The 26667-nt window shown below is 35.9% G+C and overlaps 1 protein-coding gene across 1 annotated transcript in view; it reads left to right on the top strand.

Annotated features, from left to right (window-relative positions):
• Nucleotides 1-25178, top strand: part of LOC149946023 (ATP-binding cassette sub-family C member 1-like) — a 34615-nt gene extending 9437 nt beyond the window's left edge. Inside the window, exons 5-19 of the mRNA XM_090170710.1 lie at nucleotides 7810-7897; nucleotides 8653-8840; nucleotides 9050-9226; nucleotides 9307-9474; nucleotides 9540-9739; nucleotides 13577-13679; nucleotides 13738-13940; nucleotides 13988-14085; nucleotides 14162-14262; nucleotides 15394-15593; nucleotides 16378-16504; nucleotides 19339-19587; nucleotides 20261-20586; nucleotides 22242-22436; nucleotides 25064-25178. Of these exons, the coding sequence (XP_090026836.1) occupies nucleotides 7810-7897; nucleotides 8653-8840; nucleotides 9050-9226; nucleotides 9307-9474; nucleotides 9540-9739; nucleotides 13577-13679; nucleotides 13738-13940; nucleotides 13988-14085; nucleotides 14162-14262; nucleotides 15394-15593; nucleotides 16378-16504; nucleotides 19339-19587; nucleotides 20261-20586; nucleotides 22242-22436; nucleotides 25064-25178 (2538 nt within the window). The remainder of the gene's footprint in view (nucleotides 1-7809; nucleotides 7898-8652; nucleotides 8841-9049; nucleotides 9227-9306; nucleotides 9475-9539; nucleotides 9740-13576; nucleotides 13680-13737; nucleotides 13941-13987; nucleotides 14086-14161; nucleotides 14263-15393; nucleotides 15594-16377; nucleotides 16505-19338; nucleotides 19588-20260; nucleotides 20587-22241; nucleotides 22437-25063) is intronic.
• Nucleotides 25179-26667: the final 1489 nt, after the last annotated feature.

Here is a 26667-nt window from a genome sequence, read left to right as displayed (position 1 = left end):
TAAATAAAACAAGTCGAGGAAACACAACAAAATTCAAGAAAAACCAACTTCTTTAATTATATCCATTGTCGTGGTCTCATTAGGAACATTTTACCAACATGAAATAAATTCATTTGAAAGAAAAAAAGTAAATTTACTAATGGTTTTTTGACTAGATCTATCACAATCTTATAATGTTTTACAATTTCAGAAGTTCCCCTTTATTTCATGATTTTCTTTGAGTGTACGTCTTAACCCTTTTTTCTTTGATAAATTAATTCTTTGAGCCTGTGTAAATTTAATTTTGTAAAAATCCTTCAGTGCTTTACCCTACAATTGATAAAAGTATCTATCCAAAGTTTCAGTGCCTTTTCTCTAGTATATAAACTATTGTCACCCCACAGTTGCTCCCATTTGGCAATTACGCTACTTTCTTTGATTTTTTTTTATAATTTCGCTTTTTCTGTCTGAATTTGAATTAAATAAACAATTTTCAAAGTAAGGTTTGCAAATAACATTAATTTCTTTAAATAAATGAAATCCCGCACTATTTAAAATAATTAGACTTCTGGGTCATTCCATGACAAAACGCCTGCCACAGAACACCCGACCCCTTTCGATTTTGCCCAAATTTTGGATACAGGGTTTTTTGGGCCTAGGAAAACGATTTTGACAGTTTCATAACGATCGGTTCAGCCGTTTACGAGATACAGCATACGCGTTTTTTCAAAAATACGCCTTGACCCCCTAAATGTTTTCTACTATATCTTAAGACATAATTATCGCAAAATCACATGTAATACCTCATTTTAAAGACAATGCGCACCCTAATATGAATAATAAACTAAATTAAAAATAAAAATAAAATAAAATAATTTAGTTTATTACTCGAAGATCTATTTGATCCGAGTTTCGCGTTGCTCGAAGACCTATCGGTACGAGTTATTAGTAAGTTTTTAATTTTCTTCAAATTTGTTTAGGATTTAGCTATATTATCCCTTTTAATTATGGACTTATCTACTTTTTCGCGTATTTTATCATCCTAAAAACTATTTCATTGGATTTGTTCAAAAAATTAAAGTTACGAGGAATTGAAGTTATCGCTGAAAATAAGTTGTGCATCCAGTGTTTTATGTCTGCTGGAAAAAAAGTAAAGGATGAACTCCAAATACAGTTGGACGTTTCAGAAGTTCACACTGCACAAGAATCACAAGAAAGCGATTCTTTTTCATTTAGTCAACCTTGTTCATCGGGAGATGCGACGCAAGACGACAAAGCTATAGCTTTAGTGGCAGTTAACGAAACTCTAATAAACTTGGGAGAATCTCCTGTTAAAAGAAGTAAGAAATATATTCAATTTGAAAGAATTTATATATGTATACATATATAAATACATATATTTTTTAACTTTTGTACAGAAGGTTTGTCATCTCGCCAAAAAACAATTCTAAGCAGGACTAAGTTAAACGCTGTGAACAATTCATTGAAACGCAAATTAGAAGAGTCAATGGAAATTTCTCTTGATGAAACAGACGATAATATGGTTACGGACGATGTTTTTAGAAAGCTCGAAGAACATCGATTATATGAGAATATTTTGAACGAACTGAGAGAGAAATTCAATAACTCCAAGACATCATACGGCGAAAAGCTTCAGATCCTGACCTTGTCACCATTTGGAATACAACGCACAATGGAGGAATTTGGAGCACCAGAATACATGGTCAAACGAAGCAGGAATCTTAAATCTAGTCAAGGAATTCTTTCGCTACCAGAGAAACAATCGAAGGGATTAATATTGACCGAAGACGTTAAATCAAAGGTCGTTGAATTTTACGAAAATGACGATAACAGTCGTATGACACCTGGACAAAAGGAGTTTGTGTCAGTTAGAAACCACGAGACAGGTCAAAAAGAACATCATCAAAAGAGGCTTGTACTGCTGAACCTGAGAGAGCTCTATAACAAATTCAAGGAAGAGCATGATTTGACGTTAGGATTTTCGTCATTTTGTTATCTACGACCACCTTGGTGTGTATTAGCAGGTTCGTCAGGTACACATTCAGTGTGTGTCTGCACCTATCACCAAAATGTCAAGCTAATGATATCAGCTCTACCGTCTCCTTGTCCTTTAAAATGTGATATCGATTTCATGGCGCTCACCGTGTGTGACACTCAAAACAGGAATTGTATGATGAGGGTGTGCAAGGACTGTCCTGGGAAAAATGGTCTACTTGAAAATGAATATTTAACGAACCTTTTAGAAGATTTTGAAAATATAAAGTTCATGCAATGGGTGACAACTGACAGCACAAAGCTCATGACCTTGAGCGAGAGTGTTGAAAACTTTTTCGACTCTTTGGCCATTAAACTACTTGAACTAACGCGTCATCATTACACATCTAAGTCGCAATCTAATTATCTTAAAAACCTCAAAAAAACTCTAAAACCTGGTGACGTAATTGTTCTCGGTGATTTTGCGGAGAACAATTCCTTCGTAATTCAAGACGAAGCACAAGGGTTCCATTGGGACAATTCTCAAGCGGCAGTGCATCCCTTCGTAATCTACTTCAGGGTAGTCGAAAACGGAGAACTTAACCACTTAAATTTTTGTATTATCAGTGATACCAGAACACATACAACCAATACTGTTCACAGTTTTTTAACTTATCTAATTCCAAATATAAAAACACATGTTCCTAATGTTAGAAAGCTAATTTATTTTACGGATGGATGTGCTGGACAGTATAAAAACAAATACAACTTTTCTAATCTCTGTTGCCACAAACAAGATTTTGGTTTGGACGCTGAATGGCATTTTTTTGCCACATCTCATGGCAAGGGACCTTGTGACGGAATTGGCGGAACAGTGAAGCGTAAAACAGCAAGAGTCAGTCTTCAGCGACCAGTGACTGGACAGATTTTGACTCCAACAGATATGTTTAATTTCTGCCTATCAAACTTCGAAAATATCAAGTTCATCTATGTTAAAAACGAAGAAATTGAGCGACAAAAGGAACTTTTAAAAGAAAGGTTTTCTAAAGCCATAACAGTAAAAGGAACTCGAGGGTTTCATAAATTCGTTCCGAAATCGTTAAATGAAATCATGGTTTCTCCGTTATCTAATGACGATTCGCTAACCACAGTTAAGGTTTCGACTTTAGAATTGTCAGATACTCGAAATCAAGAGGCTGAAAACTTTAAAGTGGGAAATTTGGTAGCCAGCGTCTACAAAGGCCAACTTTACGTTGGATTAATTGAGGAAGTATCAGAAGAGTTTGGAGACTTCTTTGTAAACTTTTTGCGTCCCCCTGGTATTTCGGACAAATACACATGGCCCAGAAGGATCGATAGCAGTTGGGTGTCAAGTGAAAATGTTCTATGTGCAATTGAAATTCTTGTAGGTTTACCAAATTCGAAAGGCTATAAAATCAAAGAACACGATAAAAATAAAATTACCAAAGCCTTTTCCATGTATAAAGAAGTTTAAGCTGTTTTGTGTAAATAAAAAATTAATTGGTGTGTAAACTATAAAAATAAATGGTTTTGGTATTTCATTTTGTGTGTGGTGGGGTAAATTTCAAAAATTAATATCTCGAAAACTACAAATATAACTTTGAGATTTTGAGTGATTATTATGTATTCGATAGTGGGAATTTTAAAAATGCTAAAATCGTTGACCTACGACTGAGGTGTCTGGGCAAGGTCAAAGGTCAAATTATTTAAAGGCCCAGATTTTAATGACATTTACGTCAAATGACAACTCTGATTAAATATTCATATTAGGGTGCGCATTGTCTTTAAAATGAGGTATTACATGTGATTTTGCGATAATTATGTCATAAGATATACTAGAAAACATTTAGGGGGTCAAGGCGAACTTTTGAAAAAACGCGTATGCTGTATCTCGTAAACGGCTGAACCGATCGTTATGAAACTGTCAACATCGTTTTCCTAGGCCCAAAAAACCTTGTATACAAAATTTTGGCGAAATCGAAAGGGGTCGGGTGTTAAAATTAAAAAAAACTAGGTCGTTTTGTCATGGAATGACCCTTCCCCTGCTTAAATCTCGGGACCATTTAGCAAAGTCTTCAATGTTGTGTTGTTTATCGAAAAGGCAATTTTTAAACAGATTTTTTAATTCTAGTTCTTCATATCTCCTCGAAATTTGTCTGAAAATGTAGCCAGCTATATGATGGATTACTTCATCAGTTTTTTTTGTGTCTTAATTTGGTTCATAAGTGGTTTTACTTCATTTTTTTCCACTTGAGGATATAGTTTTGGATTTAACTCAACCCATTTTAATAAAAGCACCTCAAAAAATAATCTAATCCAGCTTGCAATTACAAATCTTTTCGTAATTTCTGTTAGTGTTTTAAAATATTCAAATGTTTTAAATGAGTTTTCGATTTCAACTAGCAAATCAGGGTCTGTTCTTAATTTTTTTGCTTGCATTTGATAAGTCGATTTATCTTTAATTTTGTTCTTACTCAGAAGTGACAGAATCATTTTAGCCTTTTGGCTTAAAATAATTTTTCTATGATTTTGTGAAACCTCCATATAAATACGTCTTTCTTCTTCAGGGACAATTGCTTTCTTCATATTTTCTGATGTTGCTTGTATTAGTTCTATTTCAAAGTTATTAAAAAAAATCTTCATTGAAATCTAAAGAAAAATAAAGCTGGTTAATTTTTACAATCTACGACTTATGCTGTGATTTAAGTGAAAACATTTAGGTTGGATAATCTAATATAAAATTTAAATGAAACAAATTCTAATAGTGCACTAAATAATGAGTGGAATTTTATTTTCTTACCGTTACTATTAAAGTTTTGAGAAGAGTAAAGATTTGGTATTTTGGTTGATTTTTCACAAATTTTAAATTTCAAGGTTTCATGTTTCAATGAAAGGTCAAGTGGAACTTCGTTTTCCTACAGATAAAAGTAAAAATAGTAGGGTAAATATTTGGGCAATGACAAAAAAAAAATTAACTCATGTTTAACTTACCTCAAATTGAATATCATTTTTTGTAAAATTTTTAATTGGGTCAGAACCATTGATGAAATGCAAAGAGCAAACGTAATGCCTTTTGTTTATATTGTCAGGAGACAAATCGCTTCTTGAACATGCTTCTAGCCATTGTTTGCAACGGTTTAATTGTGTTTTTGGCTTTGGAAATGCGTAGAATTTTAGATTGGAACTAACATTACTTTTTAAAGTACTAGTACAATAACTATACCAACATTTCTTACTGATAACCATTTTTCAAATAAAGCTAGCCACGAATGAATAATCTACAACATCAGGAACAGACTATCCCCTCTATGGCCTAAATTTAAAGAAGGCGCTGGAAAAATTCCACCGTGGTCAATGAGAATGCGCAGTGTGAGAAGCAAAGACATTGAAAGGCTCTCCCCACTCTTAGAGGGGCTTAAAAAAGGGGGAAGACATTACGAAACCCCGGCCGCTGAGTTTGTGCACGGCCAGTATCACGTCAGTCTCTCCTGGGGGATAGTTCCTCTATGGAGTTATCGGCTGCTTGACAGAGTGAAATCCAACAGTTTGTGAACGTCTCAGGCTAGCCGCTACATGTATGTGCCTCTATGTAAACGTGAAAGTAAAATTGAGTTAATATTTGCCACAACAGTTCGGATTTCTTCGTTATACTCTTTATAGACGAGGCTTATAAACACGGGTTTAGATCCCGTTTTTGAAACCAGAGCTTATTTAGCTATACTGAAATGTGCTATAAAAATTTAACTTTGGTTTACTGAACCCAGTTTTATTAGCCTCGTCTGAATAGGGTATTAAGGAAGATAATTAAACCATAGAACGTGCGCGTCTCCTAAAAGGTTAAATTGGGATATTTTTCAAGTTTTACAACCAAAAGCTAGAACACTTGTAACAAATATACAGGAAAATCAAAACCAAGAAAATCTAATCTAATGCGTCGCACAGTGTGCGTATGGGTGGGGAGTAGAATAGGTAAATCGGAGTTAATTGAAGCGTTACCGACGCAATATTTAATGAACATCAAACTGATACTTTATAAATTAGTATAAGGTCATAAGAAACTATTACCTAAATTTATTTTCTTTAAAATAAATTTAAATAATTAATTAAAATTAAAAGTACAAATTACGATTGAAAAGCAATTTTTGGAATTTGCCGGGTAGGTGTGGTTGAAGTGACGTAAAGAGTTAAAAAGCGTTTCTGATTGACAACTATCGAGATCGTTAGGGTTAATGAACGACGCGTTTTTGGGTTTGTCGTTAATTTTTAGCTGAGTTTCTAGTTTTTTCAGCACTGCCATTGCTGTGTTTGTGTTTTTAGAGTGTCTAAACATTCCGTCTACTAAGTACTGTAGTTGTTTTTATTAATTTCTTGCATTTAAATTGTTAATTCACGTTTTTTGCGTTTTCGAATTATCGCGCCGCGAACGGGCCTTGGCGCCATTTTCGCGTCCTATGTCTAGCTCGGGATTTTCGTACGCGGCGGCTTGCAGTCGGGTAAAGCTTGTTTTCCACTAGCGCGCATCATAATGTTATTTTCTTTACGCGCGTAAAGAAAATAACATTATGACGCGCGCTAGTGGAAAACAAGCTTAACGCCCCGCCGCCTCGCTGTTACGACGGGCCTCCGCTTCCCGGAGTTTTATATTTGAAACTGTGACTGACACCACGGCCAACTTTGATCACGCGCTGTTCGCGCTACTACGGCCAACACATTCGTCGAAATTCCGCGAGCAAGGATTTTCCCCCTATAAACTGTACTATAATGTGTAGGAGTTCAGCGCCACGCTCGGTGGTTATATTGTCCCCAATGTAAAAACTATACTAAAAATAATAATCCGCTAGGGGCGCTGACGTCATACACATCTTTTGCTCATAGGTTAACACAGGAACGTCAACGAATGAGATGGCCGCTGTAGCGCGAGAGATGCGCGAGAAATCAAAGTTGGCCCTGCTGACACGAGTGAGACGTGACGTAAGCAGTTGATTAAAAAAAAGTAGAAGGAGCTTAGTAGTGCCGAGTGCCCAAAAGGTGAAATTTTCGGCGGCTTATTTAAAAATGTATATGTAATAAATTACAGAAAAAAATATATTTTTGGAATCTGTGGAAAAAGAACTATAAGAAAAGTCACACGATTTTACAATTTTCAACCAATGAAATATCGCGTCGGTAACGCTTTAAGTTTTCATTTGTTTTCTTTGTTACAACGGTGTTTTAAATTTTGGCTTCATTCAGCATTTTAATCTCCAACCCGTCTATAGTAAGTTTTTAAACGATTTAAATTAAGAAGAGCAATTTAACTAGATTTTCCCTCCTTTCATTACTACGAGCATGATTCCTGATATGACGATGTGTGTTTAGTCATTTCATCTTTAATGGTCAGACCTAAGAAATAAGATCGTAGAAAATGTTTTCGTGAATTTGACAATTCAAAATTATTTATTATGGGAGATGGGTTCAAACAAAATCGTTAGAGAAAAACTAACTAACCAATGGCCGCACAACACTAGGGGGATTTGCTGCTTCATTTTAAAACAGCGTGCGACGAATGCTCGGTGGCTCGTTTCAAATAATACGTGCGTTTTGTTGGTTTTTTTTCATTAGTGTTCGTTATTTCATTAAAGGATTGTTGTTTGAAAATTCGGCCGCTATCCATGAAAGATATTGGTTCAATGTCAATTTATTCTTTGCGAAGATACGACTTTACATAACAAAAGTCATAATTTAGAATTTTAATATATTTGTAATGAAATTATGAATAGATCTTTAATGGCAAACACCATTTAAAATAATAATTAAAGTTTAACTATTTTAAAGGCCAAAGTATCTATTCAAAGGATAAGTAAAGTCTTGTTCTGTGATGAATTTGAGGATTACATTTTGAAAAGGAACAGTGAACACGAAGGTAAGGCAAAGAAAAGATTTCACAATTAAATCTTACGACACCATTACCACTCAACAAAAATACGTTTAATGTCCGTTTCTTGAATACTATTGGCATGGTGGATTTTGAACTTCCATCACCATATTTTTAGCAGCATACCTAGTGATTTCACTTCAACAATTACGCAAGTTAAACAAACCATCAGCATCGATCTATTTATAGAATATCTTTACATCTTTTTCAGCTTATAGTCTTTACATTTATTGATCGATTTACCTCGAAGCTATTTCAGTTTTATTTTTTGAAAATGTATTCAACACGCATAAAATCTTTTAAAATTATCAGTTAATGTGTTCTCTATTAATATGTTCAACAAATTGGTTACAATTGACAACTTGAGACTAGATTTAGTCAGTTTTAATAAGTAATTAAAATACACTTTTCAATAACTTTGAAAACAAAACATTTTTAAAGAACTTGATTTATAGAATGAAAAGAATTATTTTATTAATATGAGATATTAAAATACAAAAAAAGTTTAAGTTCGTTATCTCGAAAAAGAAAACAATGTATTTGGATTTTGTGCGCCAAACTTGTATACTCTTACTAAATGTGTAACACCATATCTGAATTGAAATATGCACTATAAAAACAAGGGCAGGGTTTTTATTCATGGTAAATTCATGTTTTTTAATGCATTTAATCTAAGCAGGCCTATTAATATTATTTAAACAAATTGGGTAGATTATCTCATGTAAACTTTTGATTTTTGTTAGATATTGTCGTTGAAGAAGCTAGCTTTAGATGGAGAAAGGATGCGAAACCCACGTTGAACGAAATCAGCTTTTCCATTCCGAAAGGATCGTTGGTGGCAGTTGTTGGGCCTGTTGGCTGCGGCAAATCCTCCCTTCTGGCGTCTCTACTTTGCGAGATGGACAAGGCTCAGGGAGAAGTTGTAATTGAAGTAAGATCATTAAATTTGTGACTTAAATAATTGAATCCGGCCACCTGAATTAATGGCTTTTAAAGTGGCTTGATGACTTAGGCCTAAGTTGGTGCCTTGGGTATTAGCCTAGCTGATTATATTTATATTGATAAATTATTATTTATGTAATATTTTTAGACTCGCTTAATCCCATAGATCAATGATTAATGGTTTAAATCTATTTTAAGGGAACCGTTGGATACGTGCCTCAACAGCCGTGGATTTTAAACACTTCGATTAAAAATAACATACTGTTTCTGAAGCCCATGGATGAGAAAAGATACCAGGAAGTGATTAAGGCTTGCGCATTGGAAGTCGACTTGGAAATGATGCCTGCCTACGATCGCACTGAAATAGGCGAAAATGTTAGTACGCCATATCACTGTCAAGACTTTATTAATTTACACAAAATATGTTTTTAATTTGCACTAATCTAATAATTTAGGGAATCAACCTGAGTGGAGGTCAGAAACAAAGAGTGAGTTTAGCCAGAGCTGTGTATCTGAATGACGAAATCTATTTGTTGGATGATCCTTTGGGAGCTGTGGACGCTCACGTTGGTAGACATATCTTCGACCAGGTGATAAGCTCCAATGGACTTCTCAGAGACAAAGTTCGAAAACCTTTAAGAGTACTCATTTAAAGAGATAACCACCAGATAAGGACATTTTTTTATAGACTCGAGTCTTGGTAACGAACAATTTGACCTTTCTACCACAAGTAGATCAAATATTTTTCATGGGCAGTGGCCGAATCGTCGATAAAGGAACCTTTAATCAAATTATGAACACTGAAGGGACAGCTCACGATTTCTTCATGAATCATATGGATACGAATGCAGAAAATCCAAATTACACAAACCACCCTGAACGACCTTGGTATGTTATAATTTTATTGCAAAATGGATATTTCGTCAAGAACCTATTTGAATTAAATATGCTCTGGCTCAAGTAAGGGTGAAGATATCCTTCTTGCAAAGCTGTTACTTTTAACTCTCCGAGTAATCTTGTTCACGTAGAGGTATTGTCTTCGCAGTGTATCTCTAAGTGTTCGCAGTTGACGTCACGGGTAAAGAGATGGAACGGTGTTCGAAGTTGGCAACCTTAAGGGAAGTGTTAGCACGGTTTTTTGCAGTTCACGTCACGGGGAAAATTTTTATCACGGTGTTCGCAGTTTCCAGAGACGAAGAAAAGGCAACTTTTATTACCATTAACGTGATCTGAGATACAATAAGCGGTATTGCAGTCGGCTTGGGTGTTTTCGTGTGTTTTGTTGGTGGTGTTGGTATTAGGGTCTGTTTGTGTTGTGTGGTGTGGTTCATAGGCAATGTTTTTTGACGTTAAAGAGGGAAGGAGTGCTGAGGTTTACGAGAAACGTCACAACATCCAAAGTGCAGGGCTTCCTCCAATTGTTTACGATACATGTCTTATATTCAAGGCCAATAACATAGGTCGGGTTTCAAAACTGGGTCACCTGCATGCGTGTTCCGCCATTGAACCCCCGAAACTTGTATTTCAATAGATGAATTCGGAATACAAACCGAGATAATGTAAGCGAAAAATAAATGTATTCTTGGATGGAAAAGAATACATTCGTGCCGGACGGGAATCGAACCCGGTTCTGTTGTATGGTAGGCAACTGTTTGACGACGCTTCGCCAATTTATAAAACCTTTAGGAATAGGAGCTCACGTAACATAAGCCATAAACACATTTTCTAGATACGGTCGCAATGGATCAGCCAAGAATCGAACTTAGGTCTTTAGATTTATTTGACCTGTCTTTTGGAACCAAGAAACCACCATCTCACTTGATACTGCGAAATTTATAGGCATAAGAACGAATTTAATATAATCGGAAAAGATATTCAATTTTTCTAGATAAGATAGCGTAGGATCGGCAGACAATCGAACTCCGGACTTCCGATTGATAAGTTAGTGGTTTACATCTGAGCCACCGCCACCTAGCACGATATTAAGAAATTTATAATATAATATAATATAATATAATATAATATAAAATACACTTAATCTTAGGTGGAAATGAACAAATTCGTGCTGGAAGGGAATCAAACGCGGTTTTATTGCACATGGCAAGCCGCGCACTTTGACCTAAGGTCCATTTTGTAACCCCCAACCTGTGACTTTAGGTAAAAAGTCCTATATCCGACACAAAGTTAAGAATGCGTTGGGCCGGGATGTTGAAGATGTCATGCGTCTCCAACCGATGCATACAAAGATGCTCAAACTTTTGAGCCGCATAATAGTCACATCTGCAAAGAATGCGAGAGGCAGTTTCCTCCTGCCCTACAAATTGGTTCATCACCTACTCCAATAAGATTTAAGTATCTTTTAAGTTGGCAATAGCCTGTAAGTAGGCCAGTTACCAGCCTTATATTCGTCTTAGAGAGCGAGAGTAACTCTTTTGCTCTCTGCCTAGAGGGGCCAGGGATAAATACCTTGGCATGCCTTTGACCATCCATCTCAAGCCAAAGCCTGAGTTGACGGTGTGACATATACTTGGAAACCATGTTGTGTACCAGGCCACGGGGGATGGGTAGAGCAGGTTCAGGCCCACTAAACCCAGCTCTTGCACCCTCCCTGGCGTCAGCCTTTTCGTTCCCGTGGTGCCCTTTGTGACCAGGTATCCAATAAAGTTGAACTTAATTGTGCGTCCCAAGATCAAAAAGGAGATCATAGTATCTAAGAACCAGTTTAGAAGTGAAACTTAACTGGTTGAGAGCATTAAGAGTGGCTTGACTATCTGTGTAGATTTTAATAACCTTCCCACGATGCTTCTTTTCCAGACAATAGTCGGCAGATTAGCAGATAGCAGAGATTTCTGCTAGAAAACAGTAGCGTATTCCCCCAGGCTTTCGTAAAAAACCATAGTTATTATTAAGGCAGTACATTCCCGCACCTGTACCAGAATTAGTCTAAGACCCATCGGTAAACCAGACCACCTCACCTTTGGTACCGAGGGTAGTATTAGACCAATTCGTGAGGTTTGGAAAGTTAACCTCAAAAAGCTTACTAAAGTAAAATTTAGCAGCCGAAATATCAGAACCTATCTTAATTACTGGTAACTCCCTATACTAGAAATATCATGGTAGAGCTTGGTGTGGCTATTTACCTAATTATTAGCCTTCCACCAACCATTTTGGTTAAGCCTAAAAGCACCAAAGCAGCAGCTTCCACTATGGAAAGATGCAGAGGAATAATGTTTTGGAGAACTTCTGGAGAAGCACTTGGGGCTGTTCTCATAGCTACTGTAATGACACTACATGCTAGCCTTTGCAGGGTGCGCAGTTCAGGCTGCATGGTTTTTAAATAACCCTTGGCCACCAGACCACAGCTGCGTAAGACGGAATGGGTCTGATGATCATAGTATACAGCCATGATACAACTCTGGGAATAAGGCCCCCCGATTTACTGACTGTACTCCTAACCCTCCAAAATAACATTTTTCTCTCTAGATAATATAATCAAGATGTGTTTAACCTGTTAATTTGCTATCAAGGATGAAACCGGGGTATTTAACCTCGTTGCTTTCGACTAGGTATGTTCGAAATAAGGAAATACCATTAAACGATCCCTGGAGCTATTTACGAGTAATTGAGACCATGACCATCTTACTAGGATTAACCGTGAGGTTGACCTCTTTGAACCAGCACTCGACTGATGCCAGAGCCCTCCTCATTACATCCTTAACTGTGACAGATAATTTCCCAGTGACAATGATGACAATTTCATCGGCGTAAACAAAACAGCGACATTTCCCCCCTATTCAGCCTCCGCGTGAGATCATCCACCGCCAGGCTGGTGGAGACCATAAGGAAGGCACCATTTTCCGGTCTGTTAACATGGATTTGATCCAAAGACACAATGTGTCATTGATACCAAACATCTTAGCAACCTTCATTATGACTGCGCTAGATACCCTATCGAAGGCACCTTCGATAGCAAGAAAAACCGCTAACGCTATTTCCTTGAACTCAATTGCTTTTTCGAGGCAGTTGCTTATGCCATGAAGGGCGGTCTCAGCAGACATGCCTTTCTGATTGGCAAACTGAGCAGAAGAGAGAGGTGTATGAGAGATAACTTCCTAACTAATATAACTGTCGACCAACTTTTCAAAAAAATTTAAGAGAAAAGACATAAGACTAATTGGCCTAAACGCCTTCTTCTCGAGGTAATTTGTCTAACTAGGCTTGGGTATGAATATGATATGGCCCGAGACAGTTTCCGAGTGCTTGGTATATGCCCTCAAGGGCGTATTTAAGGGGGGGGGGGGTTGGGGGTTCAAAACGAAATGCTGATGACCCCCCTTGAAATAAAATCCTGGATACGCCCTTGTATGCCCTAGGGCAATACCAGCCCTTTAGTTCCTTAGCAGAAATGGGCAGAGATAATCAATTCCCTCTTGCAACAGAATGGGAAAGGTCCCATCAGGTCCTTGTGACTGATAGGGCTTAAATGATATTACATAGCCCAAATGAGTATAGAGTGCGTGACAACCGTATTCGCCACTGCCCAATCTCCCTTTTACAACGTTATATATGTAAGTCTCAGCTTTGACGACTTTAAGGTAGAAGACTCTTAGCCTAAGGTCTTTATCTAAATTTAATTCATTTTCCGAATCCTAGTAGTACAAATTAATTGAAATAACAATTTCGACTCTTTTTATGTACGTTATTCGTCATAATTCTCAATCCTAGGGATAATCACTCAAGCGAAGAAGAAATGCCAGTGATTGAATTGAAAAACAACGAAAAGAATTTATCGAAAATTATTTGTGCAGAAAAAATTGAACAGGGCACTGTAAGACAAAGTACGTTTAGTTGAATTTTGAAATAACTAAAAGCTCATCTGGTTTTAGGTGTCATTCGTTGTGTACCGCGATTTTCTCAAAGCAATGGGAGTCCTCTTCATTTCGCTTATGCTCGCTGGTTCGGCAATCCAACATTCATTGGTCGTGTATTCTTCATATTGGGTGGCCTTGTGGAGTGAAGATGCAAGCTCTGGCGATGCCCAAGACACTTCCCTGAGAGATTGGCGTTTGACAGTTTATGGTGTCTTAGGGTTCGGTTACAGTTTTATGTGGCTCTTTGTGAATATAATTTTTACAGTAGCAACCCTACGCGCGTCACTGAAATTGCATTCTTTGATGTTGAGGAGTATTTTTCATTCGCCAACAAGCTTCTTCGATACAACGCCCACGGGAAGAGTGCTTAATCGTTTTTCCAGGGATATTGATATCGTTGACCATGAGCTACAATTTTCTTTGCGATTTATCCTGTTAGTACTTTTTGAATTTGTAGTAACCATAGTAGGAGTGTGTATTGGAATCCCAGCATTTTTAATTGCTGTTATTGTGGTCGTTTTGGTTTTCCTCATTCTCCAAGTAAGTGCATTTTGTTATTTAGAAATGTTTATGGTTGTTTCAAAAGATTAATTATTTACCAGTTTACTTCACGGTTATGTTAAAGGGTAGAATTGGGTGTAGAGATATGTTGGTTCACAGTCTTCTACGCAAAATAATCCGTTTACATTTATTATATATTGACGTATATTACATTATATTATATATTACGACTTAACTTGTTTATAAGTGCAATATGTGATTTTATATTTTTGAAAGATAAAAACTTCTTTACATTTGCATATTTAATAATAATATATTAAATATGAAAATGTAACGAATTTTTATCTTTCATATATATTATATATTACACTACATAACACTAGATTGCATTACACTATATTATATTAGACTATATTACATTACACTATATTACATTTCACTATATTACACTATATTATATTATATTATATATATCTTATGCTACTTATAATAGATAATATATATAAGATATATATAAGTCGCAGGGTGTCTATTGTTATGCATAACTTATTATTACTATTAAACCTTTAAAATACAAATACCTTCATCAGCTCATTTCAAATGACAGTGCCATTCTCATTATTGAGTAAATGAAAAAAAATATAAATTAAAAAAATAGATTTCTTCCATTTAAAACAAAGCAATGAAAATACAAAGATAAACAACAATTTATAAACGGTCTTCCGAATCAACTATTGATACAATTCATGAACCATATTTGTACTTCCGAATTTAAAGAGCACTGTTTCTTTAAATTGGTATTTTTTAACACGTTAAGGTGACTCTATCGCGAAAGAAAGGCGTAACAGAGCCTGAAAGTGTGAAGATATCACATGGAGCGGCCATGTTTAGAAACAGTAGAATGCTAGTATATTATCTCCTGTGATTTCAAACATGACTGTTCCTTGTGAAACCTTTTCGCTTTTCTGGCAGGAAATGGGTTCGGAAGAAGTGTGGCTTACGTTATACAGAAGTCGAAGTACACTTTTATTAATTATCCCAGGATAAAGCCGTTAAATATATATAAACTTAATAAATTATTTCTTGAAGAACATTTTTCTTGTTTCCCTGTATAATATCAGAGTCATTTTAATGCAAAGTGTATGATTTATGTTAAAATTAATTGAATAGCGATTTTACGTCGCCGTCAGCCGGCAATTGAAGAGAATCTCGTCAACAAGACATTCTTTTGTGGTTTCCCACTTCTCGACATCTCTCAGTGGCTTGACTATCATCCGAGCTTGCCGGGCGTCTCCCAAGTTTCTGGCCGAGTGTCGCAAACTAATCGACAGCAGTATTGCTGTTAATTATATGACAGAAATGACTGAGAGGTAACATATTTGGTTTCACGTAAAGTATATTATAACCAATAAAATTAATTTATGTAAGATAACTAAATTCGTGTCATGGTTTGACATCCATAATTGCACAATTACTGACACTTTTTTTAGTAAAACTTTTTTACGAATGGTTATTTATATATAATTTAACGTACAAATCTGTTCGTTGAAAAACTACACATACTTGTACTTGTTTGTGTTTGCTATTTTATTTCAATTTTGCCGTGTCAGTTCATACATGGTTTTGGTATGCCCAGTTATTGTAACTAGGTAAATATGGCGAGGGCCCTTTCCCTAAAACATTTTTTGATTTTTATTGAAATATTTAATATCGATACAAACAAAATATGAGTAGAGATAATCTACCTTTGGTGTTGTCTGTAACGAAAAATTCCATTTAAAAGTATTGCCTTTTTTCATTATTCTTGAAATTGGCTCAAATCTTCCTTTTTTCGTGAGAGTTCCAATTTCATACTGGAAATGCAGAAAAACCAACCTTGGTTAAGAGATTTTACCATTCATCGAAAAATTGATCGAGGGTCCCATCATTTCGTTACTTTGAAAGAAAATAAGCACCAGCTGCTTGAATTTCAATTTCAAGAGCGACCATAATCGACTGAAATGTTATGAGCGTACAGTCAAAAACTTACCGCTTTTATACATGTAACTATCGATGTAATATTTCAGAATCTTCCATGAATTGATAGTTGCCTCACTAACTTTGTCAGTTGAATAAACTATTCTAGGTAGAACTGACCCCTCTTTTTGCCAACAGTTGGCTGAACTTAAGAATAGCAATGGTCGGAAGTTCCCTTCTTTATTGCGCTGCCCTTTTCACCACAATCACCAAAGGGAGAATTTCACCAGCTGTTGTTGGGTTCATCATCTCCAACGTCAATATTGTGAGTATCCTCAACTGAGATATTAGAACAGTCAGGTGGAATGACATTATCAGTTTCACTTTCAGAATCCAACGAAATGCCTACACTCTTAGTTAAAAAGCGCTTGTCTTTTATTGATAACATATTTTTGTGGTCAATAGAACTGTACACTTTCTACTCAAAAAGGAAATTAAAATTGTTTTTAGAGCAGAGTTCTTACTTCCGCTGATTAATTCAGATTATCGTCCATATATTCCTAACTATGGGGTTGTATACTATTGGACCGAATCCCGTCTGACCGAATCCCATTGAACCGATAAGTATTTTCGTTTATAGCCCAGCATGGCGGGATTCACTTGAATGGGAAATTTAAATCTGGTTCGTTTTCACTTCGGGTAGGTTAGTTCAGGTTGGGTTAGGTTAGGTTAGGTTAGTTCAGGTTGGGTTAGGTTAGGTTGGGTTGAGTTAGGTTAGTTCAGGTTGTGTTGGGTTAGGTTAGGTTAGGTTAAGTTAGGTTGGGTTAGGTTAGATATGGTAGGCAACTATTTCACGTCGGGTCTTATCAAGGTTATTTTCCAAAATTAAACCCGGAAAATATCAAATTTCAAGGGAAATAGGTCTAAAAATACACGTCGGTACGAATTAATAATTATTTAAGACATGGTTTAGTCCAAATTAGATATACTATCGTCACGTAACCTACGATATATAAATATGTATCACTAACGGTATATTGAATGAAAACCGTGCCTAGCTTGTCCTTTATAATTCTCGATTTTCTGGTGGTCTCCGGCTGAAGTTCTATTTGTGGAAAATATAAAGTTGAGGGCGAAGAAATTGTTCGGGATAAAAACAAATTATCTCCGGTTCCAAATACTAAAAAAATCATTAGTTTGATATCAAAAAAAAAATATTTCTAAGACTTTCAAACTGTTGATATATTTATGACATCTTAAGACTGACAAAAAAATTAAATCTAAATTTGGATGTAATTTTGTGGGTGAAGAGATACTGCACTTTATATTAAACACAAGCCACCGATAAGCTGAAGTCCAATTATTAGGGCCTTCCAGTTCCAAATTTGCTGGTTAGCTGATAACCAAGATACATTCAAACTGACGAATTATTTTTGAACGTTAAGACTTTTAAATATAAAGTACAGTTATTTTCAAAACGTTTATATCTTCACAGTTCTCCTTGTTTTAAACTTATCTTCATTATTTAAAGGTCATTAAAATTGGAATTTCAGCTACTAATATTTTTAGGTTTTGGTACTGAATTTAATAAATAACTTTTGAAATGGCAATTGAATAACCAATGTTAAAACTATTTTGATTCTTATCATAAACTGTTCAATCTACAACAAAAAGAAAGCACTGTTAAAAAAGTGCAAAATATTGCCTTTATTATCTAAATTTTAAGCCTGTCATATCAATTTTAACGTTCAAAATTGTAAGATAAACAGGCCACCTTGCAATATATTACGAACGATCTTTGATCAAAATGGTGATAACTTTGAACCTGACCCCGTTAAAATTTCCACACAACAAATAAATTACGGAATAGTTGTAGCTGCTTCAACTTGGGCAAAGTGACGACAAAATGTTAAATTTAATGAAACGGTGAAATGTGGTGTCATGGGGCCTAAGCACTCTAGAAAAGACAGTTGCATAATGGGTACTTGAGGTTCCGAAATCAGAAGGCATTTGTTATCGTTCAAAATTACTTTTTTAAACTCTTGTGGAGGAAGGCGGACATAATATTACAACTTTAAATCAATGTAGATCCGGTTCTTCTAAGTTTGGGGACGCAATGTCTAGCAGACAGCAAACTTGACACGTCATTAAATGATCGGTACGGATTTTGTACCGCACTGTTCAAATTTGAGACTATATCTTGCGCAACTTACAATTGTTAGTTCAATAGCGTGAAACATTTATCGAAGCGGAAGCTTAAATGTATTTAAAATTAAATATAATTCAAAAGTCCTTAAATTACTTAATTTTAGAAATAAGTTATCGATTTTTATTCATTTTTTTGGAAACAGCACGATAATAAACAAAGTTGTGTTTTGTAGAGCATAAATTTTAGGTAAACGATCAAACATAACTTAGTTCCAAATCAGAAGTGTGTTCAGGAATCGTTCTAATAATAATGCTTTAATGAAGAACATTTTCAAAACCCGGATTTCTAAGAATGTATACTATTTTAACTTTCAACCTTTTTACCTCTCCGAGGGGACTTTGTACCCTGGAGGGGTTATACAACCACCGTGTCTGTCTGTCTGTCTGTCAGGTATGCGAACGCGTTCGCATTTTCGGGGCAAAGGGTAGTCACTGCGTCCCCAGCTTCTTAGAATCAGGGAAAAGGTTTTTCCAAAAGCGCCCTCTTTTTGTCATTGGGTGTAGTATAATTTTTTAATCGGCCGGAATTCGAACCCGAGCCCTCTTACACGACAGGTGAGCGTTCTACCGCAGAACCACGGATACAGTTACGCTTTACTGAAAATTAACAACTATTCCGAGGATAGGTATATTTTCGCTTGCCAACTTGTTAATTCAGCATAGTTCAAATTTACGTTACAAAAATGTAACAGACCTAGGAGTCGTTCTCAAGTTTTGCCATCCCAAATACGAACAAACAAGTACAGGTTAATAGTCTCTACTTAATAATTGTTAAGTTATTATCTACATTTAAATTGTTCGTGAAATGTGCTGAGGTCAGCAATTTATAACACAAAATTCAAACTATGATTGATGCCGGAACGAGTAATTCAAACTATTATAGTATATAACAATCTTAAAATCTTGTTTAAATTTATCTATTTTTGGTGGAATTTTTCTTTATACCTGCAGATTTTACAAAGTATTCCAAAATTGGTGAAATATTCTATCAACGTTGAAAACCAAAGTGTCTCAGTGGAGCGCATTCACGAGTACTCTCATTTGTCCTCGGAAGCTTCCTGGGAAACCACCGAACTCGCACTGTCTCCTTCATGGCCTAATGAAGGACGACTTGTGTTCAGAGAATGCAGCGCTCGATACAGAGAAGGACTTGACCTCGTCTTGAATAACATCTCCTTCGAAATACGTTCCAAAGAAAAGGTTTTTATCAGTAAAATTATTAAAATCAAAGTAATATTTCGCACAGTAGCAGCTTTCACAATTTAGCTTAAATTACAACTCAAGTTAACCATAACTATGATTTTTCCATTGTGTCCTTTAACGAGTCAAGCGGCGAGCTATATTTCCGTTGTTACTTCGATGACCCACAGTTTATATTTTAGGGCTGTTTGAAGATGGATGCTATAGCTTTAAGCTTGTTTTAAACGTATTGGAATTTAGTGTTGTTTTTTTTTAAGTGTCATAGCTATTTCTACTAAATCATATTCATCGCCACTGTACAAATTTCGTAGACAATTATTAACAAATTTAAATATTATATAAAATAACGAAAAATCATCATTGTCTTTAATTTTTCCAATAAATACCATTTTGTAATATCAATCCTCTTTTATAGTCTAAAACTAAGACCATTTAACTTAAAACGAAATGTATTTAAATATTACAAGTTAAGATTTACTCACTGAAATAACGCACAAAAAACAATTTCATCCATCGTTCACAATCCTTGAAGGCGCGTGCCTTTGTGGCTAATTTAAAGCGTAAGAAGATGATTAAGATAATTAATAGTTATCATTGGTTTTAGTTAAAAATATTAAAACATTAGAATTTCTCTGACAAAGCCATACAATTTAATGATACATGTTATTCGTAGGTTGGCATTGTGGGTCGCACTGGAGCCGGAAAATCATCCATTACTATGGCATTATTCAGACTAATCGAACTCTCGTCTGGTCAAATCCTGATCGATGACGTGGACATCGGCAAAGTGGGCCTGTACGACCTCCGCTCCAGACTGACCGTCATTCCCCAGGACCCCGTCCTCTTCTCCGGCCCACTAAGACTGAATCTGGATCCTTTCAACAAATACTCGGACCAAGACATCTGGTCGGCTCTGGAGCACTCGCATTTGAAGACATTCGTCAAGTCACTGGAAAAAGGACTATCTCACGAGATCACTGAAGGTGGAAATAATTTGAGGTTTGTTAAAATACCCATCTAGGTCTTTTCGAATCTGAGTGTTTTTAGGGTTTAACTATAATTAAAAATGACAATTAAAGTTCAATTCCATTGATACTTTAAGTATTCCAAAAAAGGAAATAAAATAAATTTCGGCTTAAACTGTTAATTCGGAAAATAACATAGTTTGAAGGGTAGCATTGAGGGGTTGGGAAATCGCAAGGAACAGATATTAGGAAATGGTTTAAATGGAATATGCATTTCTTCAATCTTTTTGGCAATTTGTATAATAATTTTAATATACAAAGTATATTTTCTGTATGTAAAGCGTTCCCGACGCGATATTTCATTGGTTGAAAATTGTAAAATCGTGTGACTTTTCTTATAGTTCTGTTTCCACAGATTCCAAAAATATTTTTTTTCTTAAATTTATTACGTATAAATTTTTAAATAAGCCACCGAAAATTTCACATTTTGGGGCACTCGGCACAATTAAGCTCCTCCTACTTTTTATTAATCAACTGCTGACGTCACGTCTCACTCGTGTCAATCACAAAGAGAAAACTCCGAGAAGCGGAGGCCCGCCGTAACAGCGAGGCGGCGGGGCGGACGCAAAAATCCAGACGGTGAAAGAGTAGCGTTACCCGGCTGCAAGCCGCCGCGTACGAAATTCCCGCTAGACATAGTAAAGCCGAGTTCCCACTTGACTTTCGCGACGAATTTAATTTTTGTCGTAGCTTTGAGCTTCACTAAATTTCACTCGCATGCGTCAATTCGCTTCACGAAAACTGGATTTTTCGCTAAGTGGGAACTATAGCCTTAACAGGACGCGAAAATGGCGCCAAGGCCCGTTCACGGCGCGATAATTCGAAAACGCAAAAAAAACGTGATTTAAAAATTTTAACGCACGAAATTAATAAAAACAACTACAGTACTTAGTAGACGGAATAAAATCACAGTCACAGCAATGGCAGTGCTTAAAAACTAGGAACTAAGTTAAAACTAATATGTGATGTGCTAAAATGAGTAATAATTCGATTGTTTGATACAATTTAATGATTTTCACGACTTTTGAAACAAAATATTTCTGAAGTTTTATTTATTCTTGAGTGATTTGAAGAATAATGAAGATGCAATAATAGAGAGCAATTTGTTGTACGTCGTCATTGGCGGATTTCTGTACGTCACAGACGCTGGCTGCGGGCGCCTGATCCAAAAGACGACCGTGAAGTGCCCTCTTTCCTATTAAATCTTGAGAACATGGAACAGTCGGGCTATCGTTATTTTATTACGTTCTAACTGGGATCTTAGATGTTGCATAAAAAAATATTGACTTATTTCAACCAAAAATAATGATTACATATAAAATCCAGAATATATTCATGTTAATAGAGAATTAGAAGTCGAAATTTAAGCCTCTGTTACCATGATTCCCTGCAATTATGTCTTCCCCTCCCACTCAAAGGGGCAAATACTACAAAGGCCAAGGTGGTAGGGTGTTGTTTTCCTTCCGGAAATCGATCACGAGGTGAACCGGAAGCTTCGTTAAGCCAACTTGATTCTTGATAAAATAGTTCACTACGTTGAAGAAATGGATTTCTGCGGCTATGGCGTTACTGACATCAGTTGCTTCCAAAGAGTCAACTAAATTAAATTTCGTTTTATTTATGTTATAGTGTGGGTCAACGCCAATTGGTCTGCTTGGCCCGAGCTTTGTTGCGAAACACCACAATTCTCGTTTTGGACGAAGCAACCGCTTCTGTGGACTTGGAAACAGACGAACTGATACAAAACTACATACGTCAAGAGTTTGCTAATGCCACCGTTTTGACAATTGCCCACAGACTGAATACCATCATGGATTATGATAGGTGATGAAATCACTTTATTTCCAAAAAATGTTTAACCCTTAAGCTATGTTTCCAATGACGCTTGAAATCTGGAAAATGATAGGCTCGGGGGTTCGTCGAACCTAATCACTGGGGATAATCATTAGTTTTCCTGAGATTGGTTTTTTGGTATTTCAAATGCTTTTGGAAACCTCGTATTAACCTTAAGGTGGGGGACATCTAACTCTCTTCCCTTTCAATCAGTTGCTTAACTATAAATAACACTTGTAATATATTGAGAGTCGAGTATCATTAAAAAATACAGTGTTGTATTCTTTGCTCAACCCTTTCCCCTTTAAAATATTTCGTTTGAGTTTATTTAAAGATTTAACCCCATAATCTCAAAAAAAGGACCGAAACATACGGTTAAGGATTAACATCCGAATGAAACGAATTCATGATAAAATCCAGTTATTTAAAATATTAAAACACTCGTAGACACTATAAAAATGCATTCTGCTTATATTTACAAATGAATTGGGGAAAACAATGATTCTAACAAAATTCTGGCCAAAATGTACCTCTCCTCGGAAGAATCGTCCCTAGTGGTATTTATTTCTCGAGATGATCCTTAAAGATAGATCTCCGCAATTCAGAGTTATTTACTAAAACCGTAATCCCGGTTCTATCCCGCCCGGTATAAAATTTTAATTAAAATTAAAATAATTGAGACGAAACAACCGAGTTTAATTTATTCAGAATAATATAAATTAAGTGAGTTAGACGTACTAAAACAACGCACAATTGAATTTACCCCTATTTACAGTACAAGTTTATCAGTTAAATATAATACGAATCAAATTTTAATGAAAGAAATATCTACACAGGGTATTTGTATTTTTCTCGCTTACGAAAAAATTGCCGCATCTTTAATGCTCATGTTATTTCAACACTCGCCCTTGATGAAGATACTGTAGAATAGATTTATTTGACATCTGGTAGTGGACGACTCGTAGACTTTATGTTGATGCTGTGACACATACCGCCAGTGTTGGGCATTTTCGTCATAGAGCCGCTTACGCTCACGTCTTTTTGAGCGGTAAAATTTTCGCTCTTTTTTGAGCGGTAGAATTTTCGCTCCCCTCTTTCCGCTCTTATTTTGAGCGGTAAAATTTTCGCTCCCCTCTTTCCGCTCTTTTTTGAGCGGTAAAATTTTCGCTCCTCTCTTTCCGCTCTTTTTTGAGCGGTAAAACTTTCGCTCCTCTCTTTCCGCTCTTTTTTAGCGGTAAAATTTGTTTTGCGCTCTTTAAAAAAGATATTTTACCGCTCATTTTCGCTCAAAATAACAAATCCGCTCACAATGAGATGAGCGGTGCCCAACACTGCATACCGCGTAAAAAAGACTTATGGCGTCCAATTTCCAATATCATATAATAACTCGCACAGCCAGGAAATCAATGACTTCATTAGGAATCGTAGATATCCAAATATCCACACCAAATGTATTAACAAGGAGCAAAAACCTTACCATTAAAGAAGCACAGAAAGCCACTTGACTAAACGACAGCTAGTATATCAATAAACGTTAAGCCAACGCCACCACATTTATACAACTATATCTAAGTCGATAAGAAAACCCGTAAATAAATTACAAAAAACTAACTAAGTGGACCACACACGGTTTCTACACTTTAACCATCTACCTTTGCTGACTGCGCTAAAACAAGATTTTACCTATAACATTTCATACGTAAAAAAATTTAGACTTTAAAAAGTATTAATAAATACTCTTCCGCTAAGCTGAGTTTATAATTTTCAATGAAGCGTAACATATGTATCGGTGGTTCTTTGGTAGAACGCTCGCCCGTCATGCAGGAGGGCTCGGGTTCAATTCCCTCCCAATACCATCGCATATTGATAATTAGAGGTATACTGTGAACATTTGGTGGAAACCCTGCCATTTGGACGTTGAGATGTTTACCGTAACCCTCAGCACTCGGTCCGTCCCAAACGTCGAAGATTATTCACGTACACTCCCAATTCGTAAAAGAAAATTATAATACACTCAATGACAAAAGAGGGAGCTTTTGGAATAACCTTTTCCCTTATTCCAAGAAACTGCGAACGCAGCGATTACACTTTGCTCCGAAAATGCGAATGCGTTTTCAGCCTGGACAGACAAACAGACACACCGACCGACACGGTGATTGTAATACCCCTCCTAGGGGCGGAGAGGTAAAATGGTTGAAAATAAAGCTGTACTCGACAAAGACGAGATACAATTTAACACTAAACTAAACAGACCATAGAATGAACGTTCATTTCGCTCACCAAACGGCGGACTATCAGAGATGCCTGCCATTTGTTAAATTTTGAACTTTACTCTTCCCAAAATAAATGACATAGCAGTCTTGCTTGGGCAACACTGATTTCGAGTATCAGTTGCACAAAACCAGTTTTGTTTATACATTTGATGAGTTATCACTTTGATATACAAAGAAAGCCTCGAAATTTTCATCGCCTACTATAATATAGGGCTTAAATAAAACTTAAATTAAATGTAAAACGTCGTAGCAAGGTTTTAAATTTGTATTTGTAACAAATAGATTTAGTCTACATTTTATACATAACGTCGGAATTGATCATTTTATTTTCACAATCTTTTGCAGGGTTTTAGTCCTTGATCACGGAACTGTTTCAGAATTCGACGCCCCGAGTATTTTGTTGCAACAAGAAGATTCTACTTTCTATAGTCTCGCCAAAAGTGCCAATCTTGTAAAATAGTTCTTAGGAAATTTTATTATATAAATAATACTAGTTAGATCAATTTTTTCCAGAACGAGGCTTTTTTTATTAAAGGCGCATTTTAAATCAAGCCTTTAACAACTGCGTCATTTTTCCAAGAAAATATAATATTAATTTGCATTTATGTTTCTTAAAATATTTGACGTGCAAAATTTAGAAATTCACTTTTTCGGTAATATTGTCTACGGAATCATTTGTATTTTAATAGAGCGTTCTATAAAATCGGTGTGGTGTGCTTTCCCCCTTTTGAGTTCGCAGGAGGTGAAGGTTTGGCCGGTTTTTCGTGTGAGAGACAAATATTTATCTGGCAAACCCGTAATAAATTGAGAGCAGTCGATTTTTAGGAGTAGCATAGTTGCTAACCTAGGCTTCACTAATTTCCGATTTTCCGCGCCATAAATTTATGATGGCAAATAAGCAAAATAGTCGTCCCCAATCCACGGGTTTAAAATGAGACTTGGATCATGAAAATATTCATATAAAGACCGGATATAAGCCGAATTCTCTTAAACCAAAGAAAAACAAGTCCTGCTGAACTTGCTCTATAGTCTGTATGAAATGCTTGGCCAGTTTTGGGGTGATTTTATAGAACGCTCTATTGCTATCAGCTTTTGCGAAACTTCAGTAGACAATAAAATTATAATTAATATAATAGTTAGTCTCAGCAACAGTAAGCATTCTTTGATTGTAATCGAATTTAGCCTCGGAAACGCGTTTCGTATTTGTGAATAGCACAACAATCACCCCAAAAACATAAAAATTGGCAAACATGTAAAGACGGAATTACATACTAAAAATCCACGACTCTGGAGCGTGATTTTCCAAGATGGCGGACAAAATATACACAATTACCTGTATCTTCGATTCACTTCACTGTAGAGCTTTGGTAAAGGTTTTAAACGTTTTCTAAGTTAAACCTTCATCCAGTATTGGCTTTGACTTATAAACAAGTACTACCAGACGTATAACCTGGTTGTTAAAACACACTTTCGAGTTAAATCAATGACACATTGGTAAGAACGTATTCAAAACTGTTCTAATATTACAATATATGCGTTAAAACGAATAATTTACGGATATAACCAAATTGATAAACATTTTATAACAAATCTGGATTTTTCCACCCTTGCCTTAAACTCAAAATTATCTTTTCGGTTTGGGTGGTGTACAGACAGTGAAAAAATTGTTAGATCGGCCACCTTAGAAATGATCCTTAATAATGCCCAAACCTAGCCTAGATTTGGGAATTTCTGAAAGAAAAAAAAGTAATTGTTTATTTCAAAACTTAAATTTTGCTAAAATGATTATTTTAAGAATAGTAACGTAAGCGAGACTATATTGTTCGTCCTTCCTCAGATCATATCCGGTCCAAATTCTCATTAATTAAAACTACGGTCATACGTAATAATCTACCTCTTCCGAAAGAAGCATTTAGTCTTCTCAAAGAACCGGATATTCCAAATATAGA

This window comes from Leiobunum rupestre, chromosome 4, assembly GCF_980474605.1.
Source record: "Leiobunum rupestre chromosome 4, qqLeiRupe1.1.hap1, whole genome shotgun sequence".
Classification (NCBI taxonomy): domain Eukaryota; kingdom Metazoa; phylum Arthropoda; class Arachnida; order Opiliones; family Sclerosomatidae; genus Leiobunum; species Leiobunum rupestre.
Note: the sequence above shows the minus strand (reverse complement) of the source record. Positions and strands in the feature narration are given on the sequence as shown.